The 18088-nt window shown below is 43.3% G+C and overlaps 1 protein-coding gene across 15 annotated transcripts in view; it reads right to left on the bottom strand.

Moving 5' to 3' along the window:
• The window catches only part of DTNB (dystrobrevin beta), a 382151-nt gene that overhangs the window by 244941 nt on the left and 119122 nt on the right, over nt 1-18088 (bottom strand). For all 15 annotated transcript variants that reach the window (XR_007773779.1, XR_007773778.1, XR_007773777.1 and 12 more), the window contains one exon: nt 12465-12570. Coding sequence is in view for 12 of the 15 variants with exons in the window: in XM_050948808.1 (XP_050804765.1) it covers nt 12465-12570 (106 nt within the window). In the remaining 3 variants the exon portion in view is untranslated. The remainder of the gene's footprint in view (nt 1-12464; nt 12571-18088) is intronic.

Here is an 18088-nt window from a genome sequence, read left to right as displayed (position 1 = left end):
TGTAGAAAGGAGCACAGGGCCAAAGACTCTGAAAGAGGGTCCATAAGCAAAGACAACTCCAAATTCAGATCCCATAGAGGTGTTGGGTCTCAGACTGCTGGAAATAATCTGTTTAGCGCTTTCACAAATCTGGTCACGATGGAGAGAGTAAAAATAGTCCTGCCACTTATATGAGGATGAAAAGCCAAAGTGGCCTCTAGATAGATGCACCTTAACAGAGCTGAGCATCAGACCCAACTTCTTAAGGTACCAAAGATAGTCCAGAATTGTCTGAATGCTGGTCTGAGTTGGGGACACATTTTGGGAAGCTGTCCAGATGGAGAAATGCTTTTATTTACTCAAGTAAGTAGCTCTAGTGGAATATTTTCTCTTGTTAGGAGAACATTCTGGACAGCCACTGACCAATGCATTTCCTCCATACTCAGCCACCAGTGAACAATGCTGTGAAGCTCAACCCTTGAGGATTTGGAGGCAGCCCTCATCCATGACTGTGCATTAGGAGGTCCTTTGTCCCTGGCAACAGTAAGAGTTCCTGAGTGGACAATTTGCAGAGGTCTGAATACCACATCTGCCTTGATAAGGCTGGAGCTATAAGGACCAATTTGCCATGTTTCTTTCTTGAGCTTGATAATGACCCTGGGAATCAGGGACACGGATGGGAGTGCATAAAAGAGGTCCTTGTCCCATGGATAAAGGAAAGTGTCTGATACGGATCAGGTGGCTGTGACCTGCTCTGGAACAAAACTGGGCACACTTCCTGTTCTGCTTTAGCAAAGCTTTTGATACAGTCTCTCAAAGTATTCTTGCCAGCAAGTTAAAAAACTATGGGCCGGATGAATGGACTATAAAGTGGATAGAAAGCTGGCTAAATTGTTGGGCTCATCTGGTAGAAATCAATGGCTCGATGTCTAGCTGGCAGCCAATATCAAGTGGAGTGCCCCAGGGATCGGTCCTGGGGCTGGTTTTGTTCAACATCTTTATTAATGATCTGGATGATGGGATTAATTGCACCCTCAGCAAGTTTGCAGATGACACTAAACTGGGAGGAGAGGTAGATACAAAGGAGGGTAGGGATAGGGTCCAGAGTGACCTAGACAGATTGGAGAATTGGGCCAAAAGAAATCTGATGAGGTTCAACAAGGACAAGTGCAGAGTTCTGCACTTAGGAAGGAAGAATCCCATGCATCGCTACAGGATGGGGACCAACTGGCTAAAGAGCAGTTCTGCAGAAAAGGACCTGGGGATTACAGTGGAAGAGAAGCTGGATATGAGTCAGCAGTGTGCCCTTGTTGCCAAGAAGGCCAATGGTATATTGGGCTGTACTGGTAGGAAAACTGCCAGCAGATTGAGGGAAGTGATTATTCCCCTCTATTTGGCATTAGTGAGGCCACATCTGGAGTATTGCATCCAGTTTTGGTCCCCTCACTACAGAAGGGATGTGCACTAATTGGAGAGAGTCCAGCAGAGGGCAATGTAAATGATTAGGGGAGTGGGGCACATGACTTATGAGGAGAGGCTGAGAGAACTAGGGTTATTTAGTCTGCAGAAGAGAAGAGTGAGGGGGGATTGGATAGCAGCCTTCAACTACCTGAAGGGGGGTTCCAAAGAGGATGGAGCTAGGCTGTTGTCAGTGGTGGCAGATGACAGAACAAGAAGCAATGGTCTCAAGTTGCAGTGAGGGAGGTCTAGGTTGGATATTCGGAAACACTTTCACTAGAAGACCCGGCTTGACAAAGCCTTGGCTAGGATGATTTAGTTGGTGTTGGCACTGCTTTGAGCAGGGAGTTGGACTAGATGACCTCCTGAGATCTCTTCCAACCCTAATCTTCTATGATTCTATATCATCCTATGAAAATTCATTCCACGAGACGATCCATCTATCTATGTGAAGAGTAGCAGCAGCCTGTTGGTCCTAGACTGGTGAAGCTGATACTCTTTGGACCTGCTAAGCAGGACATCATGTGGGTTTCTTGAACTGTCCATTTTCTGCTCTTCTTAGGAAGGGTAGCAACTACCATTTTCATCGGGAACTTTCTTCTCATTTGGTAAGAGAGGTAAAGCCTAGTTTCCCACAAAATGAGGCTATGGTGACAGGGCTGCAATATTTGATTGGAAAACTACCTGAGCAGTTCACAAGAGTAGAGGAGTGACCAGTTAACAAATAATTGGGAATACATTCTTCCCCCATAACTTTTCCCTGGATTAAATATCGCTACTAAAGTAATCTTCTTTGCAAAGGAACAGGTCAGATATATTTTATTATATTTGGATTTATAAATCCAAAGAAACAAGTTAGTCAGATAATTTGCTGAAGTTCATATACAACTAATTTGTTAGGTGCCTACAATATAGGCACAGATAAAGACATGATCCCTGTTCCAAGGAGTTTACAATCTACTAAAATCTTTCTAAAAATATAAATACCTAGCTAGGGTGACAGGACAGTCAAGTGTAAAAAGGAGAAAAATAACTTTTCACACTACCAGGGTATGTTTTCCTACATTTTTTCCTCTTTTACAAAGGGAAGGAGGGAAGTAGAATGTACGAATTTCTTCCACTTGGATTTACAATGGCTTCTTCTTCAGTCAAAACTCTATTTTCTTCCATGGACCTTATTTCTACAGAAAGCTAACAAAATGGATTAGAAGGCCACTGAATGTAATACTATTGGTATTATATTGCACATCTCAAAAACTGAAGCATGGCTCTCAAAAATGATGTCCTAGGTTTCTTTAGAATAGCGTTACTGATTAAAGAAGACTTGATCTGATGCCTTGTGGGAGAAGAGAATTTCTCTTATCTGTAAGTGGTACTTTTCCAATGGAATAAACTCAATCCACAATTTAATGAGTTTTTGTTTATCTCACATAAGGACAACCACAGGCAACAAAGGAAACGACAATTTTTGGGGTGCCAGTCCAGGTGTCCTCAAGCTTCTCTCAAGTACCCCAGCTGTATCTGCCATATTACTTAACTAGAATACTTACAAACTACAAAGAAGATGAGCATCTGATTGGAAGGAAAAGTTAGCCAACAAAGGTGCTCCACTCTGACAAGGTGCAATCAAAAAGAAACTTTTTATAGTGCTGGCAATCAGCGAATGGTTCCAGAACTAGAAAAAAACACACTAACTAGAAGCTCACAAACACTATCTAAGAACAAAAAATTACAGAGTTAAAAAAATAGAAGCAAAGAATGAGACTCAATCAAACAAAAAACCACAAAAGATGGGTCATTGTGGATTGAGCTCATTTCATCTGAGAAACACCATTTACAGGTTAGAAAAATTGTCTATTCCTTGAGTGAATAAGCTCAGTCAACAATTTAATGGGATCATTATAACAATCTTATAACCACAACAAAGGGAGAGGTATAGGATTACTTTTCAAGCACTGCAATTAGAACTACGCTAGTGAAGAATGCTTTAGGGGAGGTATGTACATAAATGTACGTACAAACGCCATGCTTATAGCTTCACAAATCTATTCTAAAGAAATATTTCTCAACCTATGAGGTAACAGCACCTCCAAGCAATTCCATACCCACTGTGAGCAGGGTTTACCCTAGGCAAAGAGAAGTTACTTACCATCAACTGTTTTTCAAAAGTCAGTCACATATGTGAACTCACACCTGTAGGATATGCTGCCCCTTGGTGATAAGCCACAGAACCCTCTTCAAAGTCAAGCCCATGGAGGAGGGGTGTGCAGACACCCTCTTGTGACATTGACTTTCAAGACTATGAGGGAGTACACATACTGTCAGGAGTAAGGCCCTGTGGCTGCACCTGCTCAGTACTCCTGACATCCTAACGAGCCAGCTACGCTGCCCGACGGACCGCCTTGCCTGACTGGTTGAGGAAGCTAGCAAGCTAGTTCTTAAGCTCAGCAGCAGCGCCTCACTGGCTGGTCAATGCACATGCCCACAGACTCTCTGCCTCTCTGTGCTTCTTTCTCACCAAGCCCTGTTCCTGCTCTGCTCCCCGACAGCTCCTGCCCTGCACCCAGTCTTTTTTCCATCCTGCCCCAGCCTTGTTCCTACCTCAGAATCAGCCCAGGTCCTGCCTTCCCTAACTTTGGGTAATCTAGTTCTGGGCTTTGGCTCTGATTACTGACTGTGACTCTGTTGCAACCCTTGGCCTTGACATTTAGACTCTGACTCTAGTTATGACCTTTAGCTCTGCTTCCTGGTACTGGCCCTGTCTTGGTCCCTGGCTCTGACATTCAGACTCCAACCGCTGGGCCTGACTCTTGCTCCAACCATTAGACCTGACCGCCTATGACTCAGTCTCCTGACATATACATCCCACCACTACACACAAATGCATCAGTTTCTTCTCCTGAACTGCAGAGTGCTGATCAAACAAAAAACCCCAAGGCAAAGGCGGACAGTAAGCATGAATACATGAAGGTAATTCTTAAATAAAAAGTTACTAGTGAGTAACCTCTCTCTTCTTCAAAGGACTTTTTGTATTCCACTTGACTAAAACTAGTGATCAGTACTGCCCGAGTGGAAGGTGGATGAAGAGTTTATAACCACATATGAGTGGTAGCACTACCCTGACAAATAGAGCATTGGAACATGATGCTAAGTCTAAAGAACAGCAATTGGAGAAAGTATCAGAGGGGTAGCCGTGTTAGTCTGGATCTGTAAAAGCAGCAAAGAATCCTGTGGCACCTTATAGACTAACAGACGTTTTGGAGCATGAGCTTTCGTGGGTGAATACCCACTTCCTCAGATGCATGCCATTTGGAGAAAGTATGCACTGAATTTTAAGTTGCTGCTCTGCTGATTTCCAGTATTAGGAATTGTCTAAGACATGCCACAGAAGCTGCAATGGCTCTATTCAAATGGGTCCTTAACCCTGTAGGCCCTGGTAACTTAGCTATGTTGTAACAGAGTTCTACACAAGCCTTAACCCACTTAGATATCTCGGTGTTGACTGGTTCTGTTTAGCAGCTTTCCCTATATGCTACAAATAGCCTATTAATCTTTTAAATGGGCTTTGTATTCTTGGCATCCAAAGTGTGGAAATGTATTTCCCGTGGGTGAGAACAATGACTGGGAAACAACTAAAGGAGAGAAATATACTGGCTAAGGTGCATTAAGCTAGAATGAGGTCTTCACTTAATTTTTGTGCACTACAGTGTAGGAAGGAATGGCTATTAGAGCTTGGAGCTCACTGACTCTTCTTGCTGATGTGATTATAGCCAACAAGAATGGTGTTTTAGAAAAGTGTTCCTGAGAGATCCAAACGGAGTCCGCTTCAACTTGGTTTGCACCAAATCTAGATCCCAGGAAGCAGGTGGTTTTCTTACTCCAGGAAAAGCATTAGTAAGTCTTTTTAGGAATCTGGCTATTGTTCGATGGGAAAATACCATTTTGTTCTGCACAGGATGGCAGTGAGCTGAGATAGCATCCAGGTGTATATTAATGCTGTTAGTGAGAGTCCTTGTGACTTAACATTAAACAGTCCAATATAGCATGAATTCCTGTTTGTGTCAGGGTAAGATTCTTGCTACCGGACCACATGGAGAACCTTTTCCATTTTTGGAAATAGCACTTCGTAGTGGACTTCATCCTTGTCCAGAGCAAGCCTGATCAGTGACTATCACTGTAGGTTATTATCCAGGCCAAAAGGCGAGATGTCTCTGGGTGATAGGAAGAAACTGGCGGCTCCTCTGAGGCAGGAGGTCGATCTGGAGACAGTGGAAGTGGGAAAGCAAATTCTTCGGAGAACTTTAGGAGCTCTGTATTCCAGTGTTGTCTTGGCCATAATACGGCCATATGTATCATTGTTCTGTCTCTCTATCTTCCATAACACTCGGAAGGAGTGGGATTGGAGGCTTCCACTGCAACCCAGAAGAAATCATCTGACAATGACTTTCCAGTCTTTGCTTAATCACTTCACATTTTCTCTGGAGATGAAGAGCTCCATTTATGACTCTTCTCCTGAATATGGAGATGGTTACTGACAGTGTCAAAAATCATTCAAGTTCATAGAATCATAAAAGCGTAGGACTGGAATGGACCTCAATAGGTATTCTAATCCAATTCTCTGCACTCAAGGCAGGACTAAGTAATAACTAGACCATTCCTGATTCTGAACTTTCTCCAATTTGTCCATATCGTTCCTGAAATGTGTCGCCCAGAACTGGACACAGTATTCCAGCTCAAGCCTAATCAGCACAGAGTAGAGTGGAAGAATTACTTCTCGTGTCTTACCTAAAACACTCCTGCTATGATGTTTGCATTTTTTTTGCAACAGTGTTACATTGTTGACTCATATTTAGCTTGTGATCCACTATGACCCCCAGATCCCTGTCTGCTATACTACTTTCTAGGCAGTCATTTCCCATTTTGTATGTGTGCAACTGATTGTTCCTTCCTAAGTGGAGTGCTTTGCATTTGTCCTTACTGAATTTCATCCTATTTACTTCAGACCATTTCGTCTGTTTGTTCAGATAATTTTTAATTTTAATCCTATCCTTCAAAGCACTTTCAATCCCTCCCAGCATGGTATCATCTGCAAACGTTAAAAGTGTACTCTCTATGCCATTACCTAAATAACTGATGAAGATATTGAACAGGACTGATTTCTGCGGGACCCCACTTGATATGCTCTTCCAGCTTGACTGTGACCCACTGATGATTACTCTCTGGGAACAGTTTTCCAAGTTATGCACCCACCTTATAGCAATTCCCTCTAGGCTATATTTCCCTAGTTGGTTTATGACAAGGTCACGCAAGACAGTGGGTAAATCTACACTACCTGCCAGATAGGTGGGTAGTGATCGATCTATCGGGGATCGATTTATCACATATAGTGTAGACGTGATAAATCGATCCCCGATCCCTCTCCCATCAACTGCTGAACTTCAGCAGTGTGAGAGGCGGAAGCAAAGTCAACGGGGCAGCCGCGGCCATCGATCCAGAGCCACGAGGACACAAAGTAAGTAATTTTAATTCGATCTAAGATATGTCGACTTCAGCTATGCTATTCTTGTAGCTGAAGTTGGGTATCTTAAATTGATTCCCCTCCCCACTCCCAGTGTAGACCAGGCCAATGTCAAAAGCCTTACTAAAGTCAAGATATACCACATCTACCGTTTCCTCCTATCCACAAGGTTTGTTACCGTCTCAAAGAAAGCTATTAGGTTGGTTTCACATGATTTGTTCTTGACAAACCCATGCTGACTGTTACTTATTATCTTATCATCTTCTAGGTGTTTGCAATTTGATTACTTGATTTACTCCATTATCATTTCAGGCACTGACGTTCCGCTGACTAGTCTGTAATTCCTTGGATTGGCCTTATTCCTTATTGTTGGTCCTGCATTGTCCTGCTCAGAGAAATTTGCCTGCACATTCATCTCCTCCTCATGATGTAGCCCTGTGTGGTTGATCCTATGTTTGATTCACCAATGCCAAAGAGTTTTCTTGCTTCAACTAATGTAGGGACCACCAGAGGCATAGCGAGCGCCCTCCGTACCCTCCGACCGGAGGGGGCCTCGCAAGGAAGGGGGACCCTAAAAGTGGCAAAAAAAAATGTAAGGTATAACTAGGTAAGTGACATTTATTGACGCTATTGCACAATCCATGTCAGTTTTACTGACAAAACCGTGAAGTCATTATGATACATCATAATGCTATTGGCTACATCAGTTGTCTGTCGGTCAGTTTCGAATTTTAGTTGGACTCATTCAAAGAATGTGTATTTGCGTTCATAATGGCAGTCGGCGGATAAATGTTATTAATTTAGTTGTTTAGTTTTTTATCGTTTCTGCATTGTAAGGGGCCCTGGACACATGTTCGGAGGGGGCCACGTTCTTTGTTGCTACGGCCACACCCATTCCTGCTTTATTCAATACAGGGCCATGGTATTGTCTGTTAGGACCTGTACTACTTAGCACTAAAGAGATGGTAGAAAGGCCTTGAGAGCACAGCAAAATGCCCTGAATTCGAGATGGGTGATGGCTCTGCTGCATCCAATTTGTCAAATTTAAACTTCTTATTCTTGCCTTTAAAGCTCTGCACAATTCCTTTGTGATCTACACCTCAAACCGAAATTCTTATCCTTGTCTTATCGTCTGTGCTACCCTCTGCCCCTTTCATTTTCTCCCATCTTTGTGTTTTCTTAAATGAAATATCCAAAGCTCCATGTCTCGCAGCCATATTGGAGTGAGGTGATTACATTTTGGTCCTGAGGCAGACTCCATGCTCCCTCCAGAGCCTATGAGTGAGCCTGCTAAATGCCAAGCTGGCCTTTGCCAGGCACTGAATGATCTCATCATACATCGCATTGCTGGTAAATATGCTACCCAGTTAGCAGAATTTCTTGACCAAGCTGAGGGGTGTGTTGTCAATTGTGATGACGGGATCATGAGATCAATGATGCTGGTGGTATAGTGCTGGCTGGTTATGAAACTGAAGCATACTGAGGCAGAGGCAGAACCATCTATGATAAGTTGAATGTCCTTAAGCATGTGTGCAATGAGGGCACAGTCGTCAGCAAACAGGAGCTTTCTTAATAGCTGTTCAGTTACCTTGCTGCAAGCCCTGAGTTTTAGATCGAATAGACCCCCAACCAATCTGAACTGGATGTGTACACCTCTGTCAAAGTCCTGGAATGCGAACAAGAACATGGCTTAAAAGACCACACCATCCCTGCTGCTGGTGACAGGGAAGGCTTCTGATGAGTCACCATGGACCATCACCCTGGCCATCATGTCATCGTGAAATGAGCAGATGACCACAATCATCTTCTCTGGGCAACCAAATTCATGAAAAAGTTTCTGTAGGCTCTTGTGATTCACCATGTTAAAGGCTTTGATCAGGTCAACAACCACCATGTACAGGTCCTTGTTCTGTTCATAAACCTTCTGTTGTATTTGTCAGGCTGCAAAAATCATGTCCATGATGCCACAGCCAGCACAAAAGCCACACTGTGACTCTGGACACAATGTGTCCATTGGGTGAGACACAAACCTGTTGAAAACTCCTAGGGCATATAGTCTTGAAAAGGCTGATGTGTTTCCTGACCAGGTGGGAACCTCCACATTTGTACACTTCAGGCAGAATGTCGATAGGGTCTTGAGACTTGCCCATGGATAGTTGCATGATAGCCTTAGTAACTTTGCCTAAAGAAGGGTCCACAGACAGCTCCTCCAGGAAACACATTGTGGGAGTGAGTCAATGGCTTTTCAGACACAGTGGATTGACAGTTCAGGAGACTAGTAAAGCGCTCTGCCCAGTGATAGAGAAAATTGCTTTTGTCTGTGAACATCCAGTTACCATCTGCTGTGAGGACAGGGGCTGTTCCCACTGGATTTTGGGTAATACACAGCATGGAAACCTTCGCAGAAGGCCTTCACATCATGTTTGTCAACCCCTTCCTGCAGAGCTGCAGCCTTTTGCTTCCATCAGTGATTCATTAGCCTTAATTGGGTTTGAAGTGCATGTCTGGCCTGATGGCACCTGGTCTCCTTCATTACTGATTTCTTGTCCAAGATGTAGGACTTGAGTGTGATGTGCACTGTCTCCAGTAGCCAGTCTATCTCAGGATCATTTGCATCACACCAGTTGTGGTGTGTCCGCCTTACAAAGCCAAGAACCTTGGATGCCACATAATATGTGACATCTCTGAGCTTCTGCCAGGTTGCCTCAATATCTGTGGAGTTCTCTGGAACCTCAGCTAATGCAGTCTCCAGTATCTGTTTCAACTTGGATTGTTTGCTAGGGTCTTTCATGGCAGCCACACTGATTTTTTTTCACTGGTTTGAGGCATCTTCTGGGATGCTTTGGTGAGAAGTGTAGCAACATGATGCTTCTCACAAGTCAGTAGTCTGACCAGCATTCAGCATCTCTCAAAGAGCAGGTGGTGTACACATCTTCAATGTCTTTAGACTGTACAATTACATAGTCCAGCATGTGCCACTGTTTTGACCTAAGATGCATCCATGTTATCTTATATTTATTGGCCTGTGGGAAGACAGTGTTGGTAATAGTGAGATTGAACTTGGTACACTTGGAGAGAAACAGTTGGCCATTGGAGTTTGACCTTCCAAAGCTGTGATGACCTAGCCCCTTCTTCCATGTATCTGAGTCAGTTCCCACAGGAGCACTAAAATCTCCAAGGACAATAAATTTGTCCTGGTGTGGTAACCCTCTGAAGATCCTGCTAAGATCTTCATAAAACACCTCCTTGATCTCGGTGTATGAGTCATTGTCAGTGCAGTCACTGATAATGGTGGCATACTGGTTTCTATGTGGAGCACTATACATCAGTCATTGACTCTCTGGGGGAGCGAGTCAAGCTTGCGAGCAATGTTGGACCATATGGTGAACCCTACCTTTGACCATCTTAGATGGCAGTGATGTCTATGTTATACCTCTTCAGTGTTTTGGCAACAAGGGCCGACCTACGTTCCAATCTTTGCTCATTGTCAAGAAGAGTGCTGACGTTCCATGAACCAAATTGTCAATCTGAATCTGTGATTTATTTTGACCACTAAGTTGAATGACCAGCCAGGAGTAGTAGCCTGACAGGTACAGAAAGGGCAGGCTGTGTTTAGGATTCATTTTCAGTTCCCTGTCCCCAGACTGGGGAGAGGAGCGCTGTGCCTAAAAAAAGGCCAGCTCTATCACTTAAGGTGTATAAGAACTCCTTATCTATCTTGATCTATGGAGAATGACCATCACCCTAAGTCCACCTGTGTGAAGAGTTGTAAATAAGGACTGCCAGCAACATCCTCTGCCTGTCTCTGTCACCACTGGACTTTGGTAAGTTTATTGGGTTAAATTAGAATGAATTGAGTGTGCACACATCTATAGTCTGTGTAAAATATCCTTGTAATACTATTGACCTGTTGTCACTCACTACTCCCCCATTTATTTTACCCACCTGTGACACCTTGTTTTAGAAAAAGATTATCAGTTTTTTGGGGCAAGGACTGCTTCTGTATAGTGTCTAGAACAATTGGGCCCTGATCTGGTTGGGGCGTCTAGGTGCTACATGCACCTTGAGGTGCTGATACAACAGGTGAATGACATATCTCATGGTTACTTATTTCATTAAATGTGTGTGTGCATGTATTTATTACATACACACACATATTGTGGAGAAGTCCGTGGTTTGATTAATAGAGAAAAGCATAGGGAAAGGCACAAAGTTGGGAGAGGGAGAAGCAAACAAATAGGGCATCGAGGCTGGCACTCCTGGTAAAGCAGAGTGGATGGGGCAATGAGAAATAAGAGAAGTTTGAGACATAGGCAAGGGCAGAATCTGCAGGGAATGACACACAAGAGGTTTGAATTTGATATAGTGAACAAGGCATAGCCACTGGAAACATTCAGAGAAGGGAATGATGTGGTCCATTTGACAGGCATGGAAGATAATTTTAGCTGCAGGATTTTGGACAGACTGCAGTATGACAGATATGGGTTTCAGGAAGACTAAAGTGGAAGACAATTTCGTAATCAAGGCAAAAGGCTATTGGGACGGGGATAAGCAGTCTAGCTGCAGAAACAGAAAAGGTGGTATGTTGAGGAAAAATTGGGAAGATTTGATCATACCTAGGAGGTTACAAGAAAAGATGAGGGAGAAATTGATTACTCAAGATTCTGGCCAAAAAAAAGGGGAAGTTGGGTTAAGTCCTTGGTGAACCACTAGGTCCACAGACGATGACTGCCTCAAAAGTGGAAATTGTGATTTCTGAGACTGGAGGATGTTATGCCTCACAGAATGTGTTGACATATCTACATGCCAGTCAAAGACCAGGTTGCACACAATGCCTCATGTGTAGATCTGTTGTCCTTTTAGCCTTCTCCAGTTTTTCAAACCCTAATCACTTCTCAGAAAAATACCTTCTTGTGTAGGTGTAACTGGGAACTTGTAGCTAAGGAAAGCACTGGACATGGATGGAGAGAGCTCAGCCCTCATGTTGTTCATGGTGAGAGGCAGAAAGTGATTGATGCACTCATGAGACACTCAGCAAGGAAACCTGAACTGGCACCCAAAAATCTTCCACATCATCAACTGATAATACATGTTAAAGTGCGATGCAAGTGAAAATCCTTTAAAAGTTGTCGACAAGCTTGTTCATTTGCAGAAATTGTTTTTTCTGAAGGTTATATTTTTTATTTTAAATCCTGTGCTGTTAATGATGTTAATATTCAAATTAAAAAGAAAAGTTTAAAATAATAGGATTGTTCTAGATTATTGCTTAATTTTCTGTGTAATTATAGGGTCTTGTTTTCAGAAGTGATGAACGACTACAATTCACACTGAAGTCAGTGGGATCTGGGGGTGTTTAGCTCCTCTGAGAATTAGTCCCTGAACGCTCTGGGACTAACACCATACAGTGGGAACAATCAGAAAAAGCAAATACTAAGATCCAATTTCTGGAAAAGATCATCGTATATATACTTTTCCGAACAGAAATGTCAGACATAAATATTTAACTTACCATTTTCTACATGTGCAAGTCTGTGCATGAGAGGTAACCACACAAGGCACTGAGGGGGTGGATCAACCATCAATGTGTCTAAAAACATATTTAGCATTATCTTTTTCTGTAAAAGAAACAAAAACATGAGTCACTTTCAAAAGAGAACTTAATTCTTTGTAATTACCTCCATCCTATGGTTTCTTTAGTATTAATTTACTGAGTACCAACAGTGTATTACGTATTGTAAAGGACAGATACATTCTCTCCCTCCCCAAGGAATTTTCAGTCTTAATTAGACAGTACATCACAAACAAGATAGTACATACTGCATACATAAATTATCAATAAATACATAATACATAAGTAAATTCAAAGGGGGGTGAGTATGTAGTCAGTACTTTGCAAGTTACAGCTGAAAGGGTTTGCAAAGAAGTGCTTTAAAAGAGGGATTCAAATGCCAAGAGGGAAGATTGTTTAGTGAACTAAGGGAGGAAGTTCCAAGCACATGGTACAATACTGAAAAAAAGACAAAGACAAGGAAAGGAGGAATCAAAAGGAGTATTTAGGCATTAGCTATATGGCAAACAAGGGAAAGAGAAGAAATGAGAACAGAAACAGGTAAAGGCAGAATTGTACTAAAATGTGAAAAAATGGGCAAGGAAACTGATTTTAAATTAAGAAATTTAGGAAAGGAAGTGAGTGAAATTAATTTTCAAGCAGAGAACAGTCTCTCTGGATCTAGACCCATGCTTTTCACGATCTCAGACAAATTGGCAAGGAAAGAAGGAAGAATGATTGATATAATATTGACAAAAATGCATACCAATGAGATTTGTCAGGAAGAAAAGCTAAGGAAACTAGGCCTACAAGGAAAAAGTATTTAACTAGATAACTTCTTAAATAGTCTTCTTCCACTTTCAGAGGAGGAAACAAGACCTGTGCAAGGCCAGCCACACACTCTACTTTTTGGGAAGCAAATCCCTTGCTCTGGCACGTGATCTGTGGGATAAAAACCTCTGTTCAGACAGCCTGTCTCTTCTTGCCTCCCTATACATTGGTGGTACATCAATGGACCACCGTGATAGGGATTAAAGAAGATGGTGGCAGCCTTGCTTACAGCAGTGGAGCAAAAAAGGCCAAAGCCTTGTTTTCTAGGAGGAGGAAAACTGTCCGCAGTTCTCCCGGGCAGCAGCCACACCATGACTGAAGCACTCTTTTTGGAGAAGCATGCTATGTCCAATTCACCTATATCTTTTTGGAGTTGGGGAAGGAAGATGTATGTGTCTGCCATCTCTCCCTGATGAGTACAAAATCATAGAAATAAAGGGCTTGAAGAGACATTGAGAGGCCATCTATTCCAGCCCCCTATGCTAAGGCAGGATGAAGTATGCCTACATTATCCCCGAAAGGTGTTTGTCCACCTGTTCTTATAAACTTCCAGTGACAGGGATTCCACAACCTCCCTTGGAAGCCTTTTCCAGTACCTAACAACCTTTATAGTTAGAAAGTTTTTCCTTAATATCTCACCTAAACCTCCCCTGCTGCAGATTAAGCCCATTACTTCTTGTAACTACCTTCACTGGATATGAAGACAATTGATCACCATCCTTTTTGCAACACCTCTTAACATAGCTGGACTTATCAGGTCCTTAACTCAGTTTTCTCTTCTCAAGACAATATCCTCAGTTTTTGTAGCCTTTCCTCACAGGTCAGTATTCTAAATCTTTTATCATTTTTGTTGGTCACCTCTGGACTCGCTTCAATTTGTCCACATCTTTCTTAGAGAGTGGCACACAGAATTGGACACAATATTCCAGCTGAGATGCCGCCAGTGCCAAGGAGAGTGGGACAATTACATCTCCTGTCTTACATAAGACAGTCCTGTTAATGCCCCCAAGAACAAGAACATTATTCTTTTTCACAACTGCATCACATTGTTGACTCCTATTCAATTCATGATCCATTATAACCCCCAAATCCTTTTCAACAGTATTACTACCTCGTCAATTATTCTACATTTTGTAGTTGTGCATTTGAGTTTTCCTTCCTAAGTATAATACTTTGGACTTTATGGAATTTCATCTTGTTGATTTCAGACCAGTTCTCCAATTTGTCACGATTGTTTTGAGTTCTAATCCTACCCTTCAAAGTGCATCAATCCCGCCTCAGTTTGGTGTCATCCACAAATTTCACAAGCATACTCTCCAGTCCATTATCTAACTCATTAATGAAAATATTGAATAGTACCTGACCCGGGACAGAACCTTGCAGAATCCCACTAGATACATCCTGTCAGGTTGACAGTAAACCATTGATAACTGTTCTTTGAAAATGCCCTTTCAATCAGTCTCGGGGAGCTAGAGGGTAGTCACGATTACCTGTACCAATCACTATTAATGCACAACTTTAGGAGTGCTTGATCCTGCTCCTTTCAGTTGCTATAGGATGCCCTATGCCTAATCATCTTACCCCTGCAGCTGAAGAACTTCTCTTCAACAGCCAGGCTGCCTGCTGCTGCTGTGCGGGAGTCCCAAAAGAACTCATTCTCAGTCATCACAGCAGGAACAGTCAAATTCTTCTCAGGAGAGAAGGTGTGCCTGGAGACCCCGAATCTCCCCCCAAAAGTGTAGAAGTCCCTATTAGGCTATTACTGATAATGCACAATGAACCTCTTTTTTCATACGATATGAGAGGCGGAGATACATTAATGACTTAAAGAAACTAACTTCTCAGTGAGGCCAAGAAAAATCCTTAAATATATTGAAACAGGCCTTCTGGTGTATAAGGAGTGTCACACTGTATGGAGTGGTTCAAGAGCGTGAGTGCAAATCTCAGGCAGGCTGTGACGAAGTGGGGTACAAATCCCAAATTGGTTGTGAGTTCTATATTCAGATTTCACCAAGTAAGTATAAAGTGTGAACTCCTCAAGCACTGTAACAGACCTAACATGGAATCCCAGACAGTCTCCTTGGGTACTCTGGTCTATCTTACCATTCAGGTAAGCTTGCCTTTGTGATAATATCACCCTAACATTCAGGTTATTCCAAGTCCCAAAGAACCAATCACTTATCCCAGGTTAATTGCTCCTTAGATCTCACCAGATACTTGTAGCCAATCCTATTAAAAAAGATTCATTACCTAAGAAAAAGTAGTAAGTTATTTGTACAATATTAAAGCATGTAAACATACAAACACAAATGAGTTAGTCTTAAGTCTCAAAGGGTAATAGAAGCGTCTATAATATAGAGCTTGCTTATGTCCTTCAGAGCTACCCCAGGACAAGCACTGGAGATCTTTTGCTTATGCTTAGTAATCCTTGACCCTGAGATTCATAGATTCATAGACTCTAGGACTGGAAGGGACCTCGAGAGGTCATCGAGTCCAGTCCCCTGCCCTCGTGGCAGGACCAAATACTGTCTAGACCATCCCTGATAGACATTTATCTAACCTACTCTTAAATATCTCCAGAGATGGAGATTCCACAGCCTCCCTAGGCAATCTATTCCAGTGTTTAACTACCCTGACAGTTAGAAACTTTTTCCTAATGTCCAACCTAAATCTCCCTTGCTGCAGTTTAAGCCCATTGCTTCTTGTTCTATCATTGGAGGCTAAGGTGAACAAGTTTTCTCCCTCCTCCTGATGACACCCTTTTGGACTTATGAGAGTCCAAGCATCATAAACATACAGTTTTTTCCTTGTTAGGGATTTTTATTCACTTCCCACAAAGTTCAGGCTGATTGGATGAGTCCAAATGTATGTCTCCTCTTCATGGGTGTGGGGCAAACCTTTTGTGTTTTGGAATCTTTTGTCCTTTGGTGTTCCACAATGATTTCTCTGGTGTCTATGGGCCTTCTTTTGTTAGGCAGAAGGTAACACCTCCTGTGGCAAAACTAGTATTTCAGATGCGGTAATGCTTCTCTCTAGACAAATGGTTTACTGTTTTAGAGCAAAAACAACGAGGCGTCCAATGGCACTTTAAAGACTAACAGATTTATTTGGGTATAAGCTTTCGTGGGTAAAAAACCCACTTCTTCAGTTATACAGAAAACACTCAAATAATACCTTATAACATGGGACACAGATATTAAAACTGAGCTTAATGCATGGAGCAACTTAGAAGCATTTCATAAAGTATAAACACTGTGACAGACCCAGGCCAGTGTGGTACAGGAGTCTGATAGAGGGCAAATATACTAGTCACTGGCTGAGTAGTTTTCTGTTCCCTGAGTGACTAGAGCAGGGGTTGCACTGGAGTAATCAGGAACCTGCTTCAACCAATTAAGGCAGACAGGCTGATTAGAACACTGGCAGCCAATCAAGGCAGGCTGATCAGGGCACCTGGGTTTAAAAAGGAGCTCACTCCAATCAGAGGGGAGGAGCCAGAGGAGAGGAAGTGCATGTGAGGAGATGGGAGTAAGAGGCACAAGGAGCTGAGAGTGAGAGGCTGTGCTGCTGGAGGACTGAGGAGTACAAGTGTTATCAGACACCAGGAGGAAGGTCCTGTGGTGAGGATAAAGAAGGTGTTTGGAGGAGGCCATGGGGAAGTAGCCCAGGGAGTTGTAACTGTCATGTAGTGTTACAAGAGGCACTATAGACAGCTGCAATCCACAGGGCCTTGGGCTGGAACTCAGAATAGAGGGCGGGCCCGGGTTCCCCCCCAAACCTCCCAACTCCTGATTAGACACAGGAGGAGTTGATCCAGACTGTGGGGAAGATCACTGAGGTGAGCAAATCTGCCAATAAGTGCAGGACTCACCAAGGTAGAGGAGGAACTTTGTCACAACTGGTGTCAGGGGTGGGATCTGGTGTGCACAGCGCGGCAGAAGGAGGAGGGTGATTTAAAAAAAAAAAAGGGGGTAGAGGGTTGTTTTTTTTTTTTCACCACAATGGATGACTTAGTATGGGCATTGATACAAGCTACAGCAGCCCAGCAGGAGGCTACCCATGTCCAGGCAGCTGCCCAACAGGAGGCAGTGCGGCTGCAGCAAGAGACTAATCGCCTGCTGATGGACCAGGCTTCTCAAGACTGAGCTATGTTGCGAGAACTGGTGAACCAGGTAAAGGCCCTTACAGAGCTTAACCGCGGCCATGAGAGGATGCAGATCATACGGGCCAGACATTGGCTGCAGAAAATGACCCGGGAGTATGATGTAGAGGCATACCTTCTGGCCTTTGAGAGGACAGCCCTACAGGAGGCCTGGCCTCGAGATCAGTGGTCTGGCATCCTTGCCCCATTCCTGTGTGGGGAGGCCCTGAAGGCTTACTATGATCTGCCTGAAGAGGCTGCAGCAGATTACCCCCAGCTGAAAGCAGAGATCCTGGCCAGATCTGGGGTAACAACTGCAGTGCGGGCCCAGCAGTATCACGAGTGGAGGTACCAGGAAAATAAAACCCTGCGGTCTCAATTGTATGACCTCATCCATCTCGCACGAAAGTGGTTGCGAATGGTGTCCTGGAGTCCAGAAGAGATACTAGGGGTTCTGGTCATCGACCGATACATGAGGGGATTACCGCCAGACCTTCGTGCCTGGGTAAGCCAGAACGAACCCTCTACCTATGATGAGGTTGTTGCACTGGTAGAGAGGTGAAGGACGGCGAGGGAGCTGACCCGACCAGTTAAGGAAGAGGCACCCCGGGTTAAA

The sequence above is a fragment of the Gopherus flavomarginatus genome, chromosome 4 (genome assembly GCF_025201925.1).
Source record: "Gopherus flavomarginatus isolate rGopFla2 chromosome 4, rGopFla2.mat.asm, whole genome shotgun sequence".
Lineage (NCBI taxonomy): Eukaryota > Metazoa > Chordata > Testudines > Testudinidae > Gopherus > Gopherus flavomarginatus.
Note: the sequence above shows the minus strand (reverse complement) of the source record. Positions and strands in the feature narration are given on the sequence as shown.